The 15,387-nt window shown below is 41.3% G+C and overlaps 1 protein-coding gene across 3 annotated transcripts in view; it reads right to left on the bottom strand.

The window, feature by feature from the left end:
* Positions 1-4,170: 4,170 nt before the first annotated feature.
* Positions 4,171-15,387, bottom strand: part of BLTP3A (bridge-like lipid transfer protein family member 3A) — a 79,461-nt gene continuing 68,244 nt past the window's right edge. For all 3 annotated transcript variants that reach the window (XM_083173128.1, XM_083173127.1, XM_083173129.1), the window contains 2 exons: positions 12,321-12,373; positions 4,171-7,949 (listed from right to left, as the gene is read on the bottom strand). In XM_083173128.1, the coding sequence (XP_083029254.1) occupies positions 7,839-7,949; positions 12,321-12,373 (164 nt within the window). In that variant the 3' untranslated portion in view covers positions 4,171-7,838. The remainder of the gene's footprint in view (positions 7,950-12,320; positions 12,374-15,387) is intronic.

Here is a 15,387-nt window from a genome sequence, read left to right as displayed (position 1 = left end):
TCGTAGGATAGGGTTGGCTACCACTGCTCTAGATCATGTTTGAGATTTGAGCTCAACTTTTACCACTGTTTTGCCCAGTAACAGATTACTTTGTGACCAGTGCTTATCACATCCCATTCTGTAGATTAGGTTCTGGCATAGAATTTTGGAGTAAGATCAGATAAACTAACCTTATTGTTCTAAACAGGGGAGTCTCTGTCTTGGCCTGTCTCCATTGTAAAGTTGTTCAATGAAGTGGTGCTGGGCACTATAGTGCTGCTTTGTGGAATAGCTCTTACACACTTAGCAATGTCCGATGCCATGCTTTGATCTCATTAACTACACCCTACTTTTTCTGCTCATGTACAGAAGGAAATGGTTGTTAATGCTCCTTGGGAGTGAGCCTTGATCCTTGGGCAGTGTGTACACTCTGGGCAACATAATGAAAATTAGCGATATTGTTCATTATATTGCCCATTGTGTGTGCACCTTAAGACAAAATATACATAGTAAGAAGTGAATGTCTTTTAAGGCAGGTAAGCTACCTTAATGCGTATTAGAGTAAGGAGTTGGGCTATTGATGCCGTTATTAATGTAAATGATGATAATCTAGAAAAGAATACCAAAATCCATAGTTATTTCAACTTTATTAGTAGTGGATCTTTCCTATGTCAAATCATCCTTTTAGAATCCTGAACAGTGACACTTAAAATATAAAAATACTCATGCTACAGTACTGTGTATTCATGAATCAAAATGTACAACAAATACAGTATTGCCATTACTTATTTGGGGCTTGTTTGAATTAGGAGCGAGAAGTTTATTCAGCCAACAAGTGCAGCCATATACTAAAGCTTACAGTAGTGCTGATCTCTCATAAAGCCATAAGACATAATGTCCTAGAGCTGGGGTAGCCAACTCCAGTCCTCGAGAGCTACCAACAGTAAAGCCCCGTACACACGGGGGGAGAGATATATTGCTCAGCAATATATTGCCCAGTGTCTCCTTTGCATCAGTGACCAGAGATGGTCGCTGATGAAAAGGAACCTCTGCTGGGGGAGCTGCAGAGGTAATTAGCTGGTAGCAGGAGCAAGTTCCTGCGACCAGCGATTACAATGGGGCAGAAAACAGGAGCGCGCACCCGGCGATTTATCGCTGGTGCGCACTCCAATCACTGGCAATATGGTCGCCTGCGACCATATTCCCAGCGATTATAGCCCCTATCGCCCCCGTGTGTACACAGCATTAATGTTTTCCAGATCTCACAGAATCACAAGTGAAGTAATTAGCTCTACCTGTGGATCTTTTAAAATGAGTGTACCTTTGCATCAGCTAAGTGGTCTGAAAAATGAGATCTGTTGGCAGCTCTCAAGGACTGGAGTTGGCTACCACTGTCCTATAGTCTGTGATGTAGAGGAGGGTAAACTAATGCAATGTTGTGGAAACACTGCAATATACCCTGCTTGCTCTTAACTCAATCAACCCCATTAAGTATATTGTAACATATTCGTAACATATTAGTAACATACAAACAATAAGAGCATCTGTGTACAACCAGTAGAGGCAAAAGGCTTTTACCTATCAAATCTTTGTTAGTATTTATTTCAAGGAGTAGATTTGCTGGTACCGTCCAGATAACTGAAACTTTCTCCAATTTATTATTCTTTAGTATCCGGGCTAGCAATGGCATTAATAGGACAGCTGAAATGTACCGTTTTGTACTAAGGCAGTAGTTTCTAAACGGTTCTTAAAGAACCGTAAAACTCTGTTTTAAGGCTATCCATGGATGAGTACTAAAGGTTAATAAAAATAAATGAGTTCCTAATGGGGTTAGTCTGGTTGACTCACTCGGATGCGAATTCACACCCTTGCAAATCAAGCAGAACCCGCCCTGCGAATGGTGGTACGCTCCTCCCCTTCGCACACCGGGTTCGTTCGCCCTGCATGCTAATGGATGTTTTACATAAACATCCATTCGCTGCCCAGGGGGAACCTTTCGCATCTTTGCGATGGTCGGTGCACGCATATATAAAATGACTCTCTGGTCACTTATATAAACGTCCACATTCAGGAGGAAGTGGGCTGGCAGCTGATATCCAGTGATGTCATCTGTCTGACCCTGGGAATGCCTATGAAAAGATGGGCATTCCCATGGGCGAGTACCCAGGCCCACCACCCTACGTAATAAATCATTGCTTGAAAGCAGGATTCTTAAATACCTAATAATCTTGACGCCTCGGGCCAAATGTAATAGGGTGTGAGACTCAAAGGGAGAGATTGGTCCTATGTACATACTGAACAGTAACTAAGGGCCTGCATGCAGGGCTGGAGCTACCACAAGGCAGCTTTAGGCATTTGCCTATGAGCAGTGGCCACTGGAGGGTGACACAGAGTTGCAGGAAAGAAGCCATCGAAGGAGCAGGAAAGACGTAGCCACCCGTCCATCAACCATCCCAGCTGGTCAGTGAAGGGTAAGCTCTCTCACACTACCAGCAGGCTAGCCGCAGTAGCACTCGCGAGTATCCCCACCCCCATTGCGCAGGTCGCCATCATGGGTAGCACACACACACACACACACACATTAGGGTTGGCCATAGCACACACCCCCATCAGATGGGAATCACCCCATCTGCTAGGTAGCACAACCTTCTTCAGGCAGAAGTGTATACAAATGACGATGTGCATTATATGTGGATCTAATCCATTTGATTTTATAGAATAGTGCAGGCATTCCCAACCACAGTCCTCAAGGCACACCAACAGTGCAGGTTTTGTAGATATCAAGGCTTGAGCACAGGTGACTTAATTAGTATCTGAGGGATTCTGATAAAACCATCTGTGCTGAAGCCTGGATATCAATAAAACCTGCACTGTTGGTGTGCCTTGAGGACCGTGGTTGGGAATGCCTGGCATAGTGTATACCCTGCATAACCGTTTCACAGAAGAACTGCTACGTTGCGTGGGAAGGTTTAAACAGCATCACCAAATTGGGTAATTTCCATTTCCAAGGTGGCTAAACAATTTCTCCTGCCTGGCTAAACAATCAGCAGTAGTGCCTCTGTGAATGATTGCTGCTTGATTATCTTTATGTCCATAGTTTGACCAGATCGGATAATGCACTGCATAGTGTGGTATATATTTGGAAGGTGTTATCAAAAAGAAAATCTGCGATGGACTATGCTTTTTTAATTGTCCAATTAATCCAAAATTAACGCCACAATTTTCTTTGCCAAATTAATTGTTTGCTTCAAAAGTTATCTATTTAGATTATTCCAGAAGTAAGGCATTATATACACTACCTTTAGTTAACATTTTATTTTACCTAGATATATCTTCCTAAACCCTACAAACCACTTTCTTATTATAGCAATCTTTTTTTATTTAAAAACAAAACCTTTGTTCAGTGCTTTCTAAGCCAAGCGTCAGAATACTGCTCACCTGGCAATGTCCTAATATCACTTGGTACTTATGTAATATCTGGGCTCCCGTTTTTCTTATGAGACCGCGTCCGCTCGCCACGCTTCGGGAACGGGGGCTCGCCACACTATATAAAATCAACTTCATGCGTAGTTGGATAGTAGGGGTATGAAAAAATGGGGTGTATTTAACATGGGAGCCCAGATAATACATAAGTACCCATCACTTTGATGAATGAAGCACAAACAGTTTTGGGCACTACTTCCCTTCTTGTGTGTTATCAATCCTCTCAAAGGTACCGGTAGCACCTACAGCTCCTCCCGCTCATTGGTACGTAAGAAGAGCATATATTTCTCATAGTGTATACCGTTTTAATTATTCACACACAAAAAGTAATTTACAGGGAAACATACCTTGAAAAAGGACCCAGATAGGGTCCGAAACTCGTCGGCGGGTGAGAGCAGTGGACCTTGGTGCAGGGACGTCGAACCAGCAGCAGCGTTTTGATCCAGGTTGTGCCCGGGTGACTCGGGAGAACATGCGCACTTTGAACTGTATTCCTTATGGTTTACATACCATCTGGTAACTAGATTCATGCACCTTTCCATTTGCACTTGGCATTTTAACATTGGATTTTATGTGTGTGGAATTCATTTTTTATTGTATCAATTTTTGGATGTATGTTTCCCTGTGAATTACTTTTTGTGTGAAAAATTAAAATGGTATACACTATGAGAAATATATGCTCTTCTTACATGTACCAATGAGAGGGAGGAGCTGTAGGTGATACCGGTACCTTTGAGAGGATTGATAACATACAAGAAGGGAAGTAATACCTTTATTATATCTAGCGCTGGTGGTGGGTGACTCCCAACTCTTGCAGATTTTGGCTTCTATTTCTTGGGGTGAACACCCTAGGGGAACATATACCCTAGCTGCTAGTGCGCATATTAAAACCTATTAAAGATGCTGTGGCCATGTAGAGTAAAATATAACTCAGGAAATGTAGGTTCTTGACTGACACTATCACACTGCTTTGTTAAGGCTAAGCAACATAATAGAGTCTACTGAACAGCAGCTATAAACCATGGGCTGGTAAATTGCTTTAGAAGAAATCATCTTGCAATATATACAATCCTTTTATTCAATAATAGCAGGCTTGGCTCTATTCGATGTGGAGTGTATTAATGAGATGTTTGCATTGTATGTAAATTGAAAGAGCTAATTGATGTGGTAGGCTTATAACAAAAAGAGTTATTCTATTTAATGGTGTAAAGTCAAGATCAGAGTTCAGTGGCTAAATCAGGGCTGGGCAACACCGGCCCTCCAGATGTTAATGAACTACACATCCCAGGATGCTTGCATTAGTTTTGCTATGTGGCCATGCTGAAACTGATGCAAGGCATGCTGGGATGTGTAGTTCATCAACATCTGGAGGGCCGGTGTTGCCCAGCCCTTGGCTAAACTAACAAATCCATGTGCATATAACTATAGAGAAAATCACGCTCTTGCTGAGATTAGGCACATTAAAATATGACAACAACTATTCCTAAACAACGCTGTGATGGAAGAACGAAGCATGCTCTCTTCGCATGTGTGCTACATTTAACTATTTCCTGCTCTTTAGTAAATTTGCTGCAACCACAGGAAATAAAATGAATTAAACAGTCATAGCTATCTGCCAAAATCTACTGTAGTAAATATGCAAGGGAGGTAGATAAAAGAGACCACATATCTTTTCTAAATAAATGTCTAAAAACGGCAATCTCCAATTCTCAAGTGTACAGGCCATAAGCAAACAAAAAATGTATAAAAGTAAATTTAAACAAGATTTAACACTGAATCTGAAGTTAAAATAACAAAAATAGTCACTTTAAAATGACATATACAGTCAGCATAAAGACTTGGTGTTTAGTACACGTACCGTTAAGGCCCCCATACACTAGTACAAGTCGGACCCAATTTCCCCTGAGCTCCCCCAGCAGGCTTACTTACGATTTGTCAGTTGATGTGCCATTTTTTTACATGGGATAAATAACATGAATATTATCCCATGTAAACTCCCAGGGAGCTGCAGAAGTGTTAAAAAAAAACGAAAAAAAAAAAAAAACCTGGGCTGCGCTGAGCACCCAGGGGGTTTGGGTGACCATGCAGCATCACTGCGGGCAGTGTCCAGGAAGCACTGAGTGGATCTGTGACGGCAAAATAAAAAAAAAAAAGACAGGCTGGCCACTGATTGGAACAATATATGGGGGGTTTACATTTAAAACCCTTAAATATTTTACAGTTGCAAATCAATTATAAGTGTCAAAATTGAAAAGTTTGGATTTTTTTTTTTTTTTTTTTTACAGATTTTTGCATAAAGAGGCATTTTAAAAGTTTACATACAGCTACACATGAACCTTTAATGCATGTCTAATGGGAGCCATTCATCAGACAGAATCCAGTTCCATAGCCAATTCTGCCCATGGGTGGGGATTGGGCATTTTTAACATGGTATCTCCCTTATCTACTGTCAAATTGCCGAATGGCAGAATGGAGAATTGGGCCACTAGATGTATGATCCACATTATAACAATTGTGTATGCTGTTGAAATTATAACTATATGTAAAAAAAAAAAACCTAAGCATACAGATTTGTACAAATAATAAACATTTCTGTTCTGTAAACATGTCTGTGCACAATATATTGCAAAATCGATAAATTATTTATCTTGAATATCATTAATTCTGGAGAAATAGCTTTGCACAAAACGCTTTGCTCTTTTTAGGGAGGCTACTTAGAAGGTGCGTGAATACAAGCTGGTGAGGTTTAGAGTGGGAGTTGACACCAAGGGCCTGATTCAGGCCTGTAAGCAAAACTGCACTTTTTGCAGATGGAGAAAACCACGTGCACTACAGGTGTGGAAATTGTAACGTGCAGAGAGAGTTAGATTTGAGGGAGTTATTTTGTTTTTGTGCAGGGTAAATATTGGCTGTGTTATGCTAGGTACACATCAACCTAGATCCAATTCCTTATTTCAGAATTTTTTTTATTTCAATGATGTATATTGAGGTATCTTGCATGTATGTTGTATAAACACATCTAACACATGAAATACACACAAATATATTCTATTTGTGCATAAAACAAGGTTTCAAAATATGAAACAAAGCTTGTGTACTATCTTAGATACTTAATTTAAATGCCAAGCAATCCATTTTCTTGCACATATTTAGTGCCAGTTACATATCATGTCCCAATGTGCCAGTTACAGATGTCCCCAGTAGTTAGTGCTTTTAGCAAAAAAAAAAAAAAAAAAATTTCACTTTCTGTAATGTATGGTTTTTGGAATAATTTGGATAATGGATATTTAGATAAGGGATACTCAACCTGTATTTTGCGCATCTCACAGAGATGTCGGCACCCAAAGGGTTAAGTAGTGTACACACTGTGACAGACTAACTTTCTATTACAGTGTTCGATCAGAAATAGACTGTGAAGGCAAGGCGATAGAAAGGCTGGCTATGCTGCATTGAGCTGCATCACTCCCCCCTGCACTGTCCCTCCCTGCCAGCCAATACCTACACCCCGCCAGCCATTGATATCGATGGCCGCCAGGTCGGCCCGTGTATACACACCTTTAGACTATCTTGCAATTTGGCCCCAAATACATTCTACGGGCGAGATAGTTAAGATAGAATTGCCGGCACAGGGGGGCGCGCATCAACATCGAATATGGCTGAACACTGTGCGATTTAGACTAACTTTCTATCCGATTTTGACTATATATACACAAAACCAATAGCCAAAATTGCACCATGGGCCTTTTTCAGATCTGAGCTCAGTACAAATTTGTTCTCAAAATGGGCAAAACCATGTGCACTGCAGGGGGAGCAGTAACCTGTGCAAAGAGAGTTAGATTTGTGTGAGTTATTTTGTTTCTGTGCAGGGCAAATAGGTAGATTTCAGTTTCAGCACACCCCACCCAAATTGAACTCTCTTTGCACAGATTACATCTGCTGCTGGTGCAGTGCACATGGTTTTGTCCATTTTGTACTGAGCTCAGATCTGAATAAGGCCCCATGTGTCCGCCGCAATTAAGATTTCATATTGAACACACCTAACCCAAATCTAACTCTCGCTGCACATGTTACGTTTGCTTCACCTGCAGTGCAGCATAGTTTTATCTGAAGTAGATGCCAAGTCCAAAAATAAAGGTGTCAAAAGATCATCAGAATTACCACTGTTCAGGCAGTGGAAGAGTGACACCATAGATATGTTCTAGTCATTTAATAGATTACGGTAATCATTAATGTTAAGTGGTGTTTATCTAAAAAGCTTCCAGTCATTTTTGAAACAAGAACCATGTTGGAACACAAAAGCAATGCTGCACAGTGCTTGGAACAGGACAGGTTTTCAGAATGTCCCGGACCCTGGTGAAACTGGTGCTATCCAGTAATCAGAGATGAAATTGGGGGTTATATTTCCATATTTCTTCTAAGAGCAGTTGCTCCTGCTTACTCTGTTGTTCTACTTTTGCACGAGCAGCTAATAATTCTCGTTGAAGTTCCTTTACACATAAAATGACAGAAGAAAGAAAAAACCCTGTTAGCGTGTTTGACCTGTGAAAAGGTGACTGAAAAATAAGCTTGCGCTTCCTTCTATGTGTGAGCTAGAAATATAGAACATTAGTTAACAATTAGTTTTTTTCATTTAAAAACATTATATGGTCTAAAGTACCTGGATGTCCCTTCTAAAGAGTGTCTACAGCAATTCTTGTCATAACAGGTTCCCAAGTTAAGTATACAGATATGCAATCTCCATGGTCAAATATTATGAGTACAATGTATACTGAAGAGATCCCTAAACAAGTTCCAAACTACTTGGAATTAATAGACACACAAAACTTTAATCAGGAGCCTGTGGATTTAGGAGTAAAAGAATACTTGAAAATTGAAATATGGGCGCTTGAAAAAATAAGGATTATATAAAGAGGCTAATACTTCATTATTTTGGTCCTTTTGTCGTCTTCCTTTTTATTCCTTGTCTCGTATTGTGATATGAAATGACAAGAAAAAAAGGGGAGAAAGAGGGCAGGTTCCCTCGTGTAATCCTGTTTTGACTAAATTGTCAAATATAATCAACTTCTACAATAATCAGAGAAGGTATAGATTGATGGAGTGTGGGGGTTATATCCCCCTTTATAATGCACTCACACTGTGGTGAATTTCAACAGCGTATAATATATCTTTTGCAATAAACCTGGAACTGTATTCCAATGGAAATACATTTTTGGGGGTAGGTCCCCCTATCCCAATTACTCACTCAGAGTTGGAAATCAATTTGCATGTAAGAAGGCTCTTTCGTTCCTACATCCTCTGTCCTGAATTCGATGCAGGTGTAATTACAGTATAAAAATGAAATAAGACACCTATGGATACTGTATATGATAAAAACAGTTATCCTTTTATTTAAATCAGTGTCATTTAAAATCAAAAACAGTAACTCTGGAGCCACTTGTACTATCATGGACCGGTACAACCAGAAAACTTCTTGCTGTTTAAATCAGTGGACAGGGTAATTGGGGCCCCGTGTTTACCTGACCACCTTAAGTTCTGGAGTTCTCGTCCTGTAGACAATAGGCATCCAAGAGTCAAAATGTATAAGAGAGGATCATCCACCGACGCGTTTCGATCCGGACTGGATCTTTATCAAGGTGTATCCTCTCTCTATGGCTTCCTGGTTTATATAGCAGTTTGAATGGAGGTCATTAGGGGCGGGTCCCTATGGATTCCCGCCATTGCAGCTTCTACCCCTTAACAATGGATACGGTTCCCGTCTCCCTTTGTGTACTATTAAGTGTTTATACATTATGCAGGTTTCTCCCGCACAGTTACAAGTGATTTGGGTCCGTTCACGTGACTTTCCACGTCACGTGGTTAAAGATTGGCAGCGTGTGTTCTTTCTGCTGCGTCCGTCTCATCTGTTTCTGGCCGTTTTGGACAGCGTCCCACCGTCACATCCGGCCGTCGTGGATCCTTTCCTTTCAAAGGAAAGGATCCACGACGGCCGGATGTGACAGTGGGACGCTGTCCAAACCAGCCGGAAACAGATGAGACGGACGCAGCAGAAAGAACACACGCTGCCAATCTTTAACCACGTGACGTGGAAAGTATAAACACTTAATAGTACACAAAGGGAGACGGGAACCGTATCCATTGTTAAGGGGTAGAAGCTGCAATGGCGGGAATCCATAGGGACCCGCCCCTAATGACCTCCATTCAAACTGCTATATAAACCAGGAAGCCATAGAGAGAGGATACACCTTGATAAAGATCCAGTCCGGATCGAAACGCGTCGGTGGATGATCCTCTCTTATACATTTTGACTCTTGGATGCCTATTGTCTACAGGACGAGAACTCCAGAACTTAAGGTGGTCAGGTAAACACGGGGCCCCAATTACCCTGTCCACTGATTTAAACAGCAAGAAGTTTTCTGGTTGTACCGGTCCATGATAGTACAAGTGGCTCCAGAGTTACTGTTTTTGATTTTAAATGACACTGATTTAAATAAAAGGATAACTGTTTTTATCATATACAGTATCCATAGGTGTCATTTATTTCATTTTTATACTGTAATTACTCCTGCATCGAATTCAGGACGGAGGACGTAGGAACGAAAGAGCCTTCTTACATGCGAATTGATTTCCAACTCTGAGTGAGTAATTGGGATAGGGGGACCTACCCCAAAAAATTTATTTCCATTGGAATACAGTTCCAGGTTTATTGCAAAAGATATATTATACGCTGTTGAAATTCACCACAGTGTGAGTGCATTATAAAGGGGGATATAACCCCCACACTCCATCAATCTATACCTTCTCTGATTATTATAGAAGTTGATTATATTTGACAATTTAGTCAAAACAGGATTACACGAGGGAACCTGCCCTCTTTCTCCCCTTTTTTTCTTGTCATTTCATATCACAATACGAGACAAGGAATAAAAAGGAAGACGACAAAAGGACCAAAATAGGGAAGTATTAGCCTCTTTATATAATCCTTATTTTTTCCAGCGCCCATATTTCAATTTTCAAGTATTCTTTTACTCCTAAGTTTTCTAAAAAAGGTCTGGGTGGACCTTTCTACTTGAAAAAGAAATACAGGCAGCTCTCAGCGCAGATTGATTCAGACCCTACTCTCTTTCTCTCTAAGCCTGTGGATTTAGTTTCCATTACTGAGCCTTCTAACAGAAAATACCTCTCATAACAAATCATGGCAACCCACTCCAGGCAGAATAATAATAAATAAGCAAAATAAAACGAAACAATACAAATCAAGTAAAAATGGCTGCAACTGGTCCAGCTCTGACTGGAATGTAAAGTCTGATCTTCTAGCCAGTCAAAGGTGTAAAGAAGAGGAGCTGGAGATTGTGTTGGTAATCCAAAAGTTGCCAAAATTTCCCATCCCACATTCTATACCCAGAGTGCTCCATGTTCAAAACCAGGCATGTCCAAATTATGGCCCTCCAGCTGTTGTGAAACTACAAGTCCCATCATGCCTTGCCACAGTTTTGCTATTAGGGAATGCTAAAACTATGGCAAGGCATGCTGGGATGTGTAGTTTCACAACAGCTGTAGGACCATGTTCGCACAGTCCGGAGTTTTTTTTTCAAATGCGCATGCGTACCATTTGCTATGCGCATGTGTGGCGACAGCACACCGCACGCAAATGGACCTTCCCGAGCAAATAATCCTGTCCGCTATCGCACGGTGACAGTGGGCGTCTTTATGGGAGAGGCCAGAAAAGTGGGCAAAACTGGGCGTATACCTGGGCGTACATGGGGTGTGAACTCAAACTGCACGGAGTGACAACCGCCTCATTTGGCGAGCGCACAGTGCATTTTTGCCCAAAAACAGTCGGATGCCAAAGAGTGCTCAGTACCACTCTTAGAGTTTCCGCCTGAGTGCGGACGCCCTGGTCTGCTAATTAACGCCAATTACAATTAAATTGCATACACCTGACTGCAATATTAAGCAATGCTGCAGGCTATTAAGTGAAATGCCTCATTTCAGTACCTGCAATCCATACACAGCCCTGAAATACATTGCAAGGTTCTCTTTCTACACTTCTCACCATTTAAAGGTTGGTTTATTTTTATGTAGTATTAATCCAAATACACATGTTTCAATATGTCCAGTTATTTTGTAACCATCTACACCCTTAGTGCAAGTGTGTTTTCCATCTTTAGAAAGCAGGATACACAATTCATAGGAGTCGACATGTGTCAACTTTTTCACTGCAACACAAACATACAAGTCACAATATTTTTTTTCACACATCTATCACGTCTAACACCAACAATGTGTTTTTGGGTCACCTTTTCTACTTGCAATGTTAAATGTCCTATGCTCATGGACACGCTAAGTCTCCGAGCGAAAAAGGCTGAGATCCATCCGAGCACGGTGGCGTACGCTCATATGTATGCCAGGTGTCGATGGAAAATGCTGAGATCCGTCCGAGCACGATGGCGTACGCTCATGTGAACGCCACTCCCATTGTCAGTTGCTGACTCCGTCTGTGCACGGCTGTGCTGTGGGCGGATTCACACTCTCCCGAGAGAATGCGGAATTTGCTCGGATGGACAGTGCGAACCTTGTCCGCCCGCATCAACCAGAATAAGGCCCTTAGTTTGGACATGCCTGTTCTAAACATTCACTAGTAAAACATCCAAAACGTAAGAAAAAAGCTGATGACGGGGTGGGGGGTTGGAATGAGGTTGTGGTCTAAAAAGGACAGACCATATGCCTGTAAGTAGAGTGTGGATGTGTACTCTGTTTCCCTACAAACAATGTTATATATTAATGAGATTCAAATTAAAGAGACAAAATAAACAGAGGTGAATGTGCCTGTAACTTAGGGTTGGTTACACTCCTCTCACCTCTTTACTTTCAGGTAATTCATCTGTGTTGTTAAGCGAAGCAGTACCACCCTCTGTAAAGTAAAATAAAATAAAGAAATACATTTTAAAATAACTACAGTATATTACAGATCTAATGTGTTATAGTCAAAATGTTCATCAACTACTAGGAACTAAGTATAACTAGTTTCTGACACAGACACAACCACTTATCTGTATGTTATCAGGAAACACTGCATTGTGACAATATGTTAGATTAGATTAGATACGTCTTTATTGTCATCACCCCAGGCAGGGTGACAAAATTCAGTTAAGCATCCATCCAAATACAGACATTAATAAAATACAGAATGATCCACAGGCTTTACAATAAAACTAACACCCTTAAAACCCTCCCCTAACCCAATTGAGCATTTAATTCTAAAATTGCCCTAGGAAAAAAACTCATCCTACTTGTCTGACTCTTCAGACACCTATACCGTCTACCCGAAGGTAGTAAGACAAACAACCCATTTGCCGGTTGAGTCCCGTCTTTTACGATGTTATGTGCCCTGCGTAAGCACCGTTTCCTATGAATGTCATCAGCAGCAGGGAGAGAAGCCCCCACTACCCGTTGGGCCAGTTTAATTACTCTCTGAATTTGCTTCCGTTCTGCAACAGTACAATTTCCATACCAGACAGAAATACAACTGGTCAGGATGCTCTCCACTGCGCACCTATAAAAATGTATTAGTAAGCGCAGTGGTAGTTGTTGTCTTTTAAGCATCCTGAGGAAAAAAAGGCGTTGATGGGCCTTTTTAACCAAACAGTTGATGTTAGTTGACCATGTTAGGTCCTCTGAAATATGGGTGCCCAGAAATTTAAAACTAGAGACACGATCCACATTTGTCCCATTAATTTGTACTGGCATAACCGGTCTAGATTTCCTCCTGCGAAAATCTACTACAATCTCCTTTGTTTCGTTTACATTTAGAAAGAGATTATTGGCACTGCACCACTCAGCCAAATGCTGAATTTCATCTCTGTATGCCGTTTCGTCATTATTATCAATAAGACCTACTAGTGTTGTGTCGTCGGCAAATTTAATAATGGTATTGGAATTATAAACTGGCTTGCAGTCGGATGTAAAAATTGAATAAAGAAACGGGCTTAATACACAACCCTGAGGTACCCCAGTATTCAAAACAACTGAATCTGAACTGACTGTCCCTGCTCTGACCACCTGAGGCCTATCAGTCAAAAAATCCCCTATCCAATTACATAAGGAACTTTCAATCCCCAAATCAAAATGTTTTGAGATTAACCTAGACGGTATCACCGTATTAAACGCCGAACTGAAGTCAATGAACAACAGACGGGCATACGTGTTACTATTGTCCAAATGGGAGAGTACAGAATGCATCAGCAAGGAGACTGCGTCATCAATGCTTCTGTTGCTACGGTAAGCAAACTGAAATGGATCCAAAGCTGGTGAAAGACCAGCCTACAGATGTACTAACACCAACCTTTCAAAGCACTTAATCACTATCGGTGTGAGCGCCACAGGGAGATAATCATTCAAATTCGATGGCTTGGAGTTTTTTGGCATCGGAATAATAATAGTGCTTTTAAAGCACTCTGGAACTATTGACGCTGATAAAGACAGATGAAAAATATCCGCAAATGCCCCCGTCAACTGCTCAGCGCATGCCCTCAGCACCCGTCCTGGTATACCATCAGGTCCAGCCGACTTTTTTACATTGATTATATTCAGACCAGCTAGGACCTCAGCAGATGTCAATAAAAGAGGTTGGCCAGAGGAAGGCAGTCTAGTCACCCTTCCACCATTGTCCCTATCGAACCGAGCATATAAGTGGTTCAACTCATTTAATGAGGGGACATCCATATCAGGGACTGAACCAGTTTTCCCCGCCTTGTAGTTACAGATACCACGGATACCCTGCCATAAACGGCGCTGATCAGATTTAAGTAAATGCTCCTCAATCCTCAATCTATAGCAATGCTTAGCCCTGACAATACCCTTCTTCAGATTCGCCCTAGCTGAATTATAGGCCCTTGCATCACCCTCTTTAAAGGCAATATTACGGGCCCTAAGCAGAAGCCGAACCTCCCCATTCATCCACGGCTTCTCATTTGTGTATACAGTGATCTTTTTCCAGGTGGTGACACTGTCAGTGGTAGCATTGACATAATCCAGGACAGAAGAAGCATACAGATTAATATCAGCAACTACATCTGAGTCACTCAGAACATGTTGATAGGAGTTCTGCCAAAAGGAACTGAGCAGTCACTTAAAAGGCTCCGATTCCAACAATGAGCCCAGAAACGGTTTCACCCACTTTGCCTCAACAAAGCCTAAAAGCAAAATGCTCAGAACACAGCAGTCTGACCCAGTTGTTTGAGAATCATTTGGGTTGAGATGGAAAACTTGCGATAACTCAGAAATCACTCCCTGATGGGCTAGCAGACAAACCAACAAGACTTATCATCTCCATCTCTCTCTCATCTGTTTCTCACATATGCACAAACATAGAAGGTAGCAGACTAGCTTTCAAAGTTTTTGCTTCAAGTGGGCTTACAAGTGTATATATATGTATAGTGTCCATTTGTGTATCTCTGAAACACTTACATATGTTGGCAGCGAGTGAAACTACATTTGCTTTGAGCGGGCTTACTAGTACATTACCCCTGACGAAGTCACAAGCTGACGAAACACGGTGGGGGGTTCCCTGGTTGACGCCGCTGTCGTCTTCTGATCCTTCTGAGCCTGGCCGCAAATGTCTATCCGCTTCATTGGTGCTAAGTGTCTGAGTGTGGACGACTGACTGCTGCTGCATCGGGTTTTTATTGATTGCATACCTGCTGTTCTGATCTTACATGTATGTGAGCTTTTATATTATAGTAAATTACTACTTTCATATCTGCTCATTTGTGCGCTCTCTGGTTTCTCTATCTCTCTCTCTCTCTCTCTATATCTATCTATATACACATACATATACACACACACACACACACACACACACAGTATATTATAGAAATATATATGTATATTTAGGTTATATCCTTCCCTTTAACAGAAAAGCAAAAA

This window comes from Crinia signifera, chromosome 2 (assembly GCF_055691185.1).
Source record: "Crinia signifera chromosome 2, ASM5569118v1, whole genome shotgun sequence".
Taxonomy (NCBI): domain Eukaryota; kingdom Metazoa; phylum Chordata; class Amphibia; order Anura; family Myobatrachidae; genus Crinia; species Crinia signifera.
Note: the sequence above shows the minus strand (reverse complement) of the source record. Positions and strands in the feature narration are given on the sequence as shown.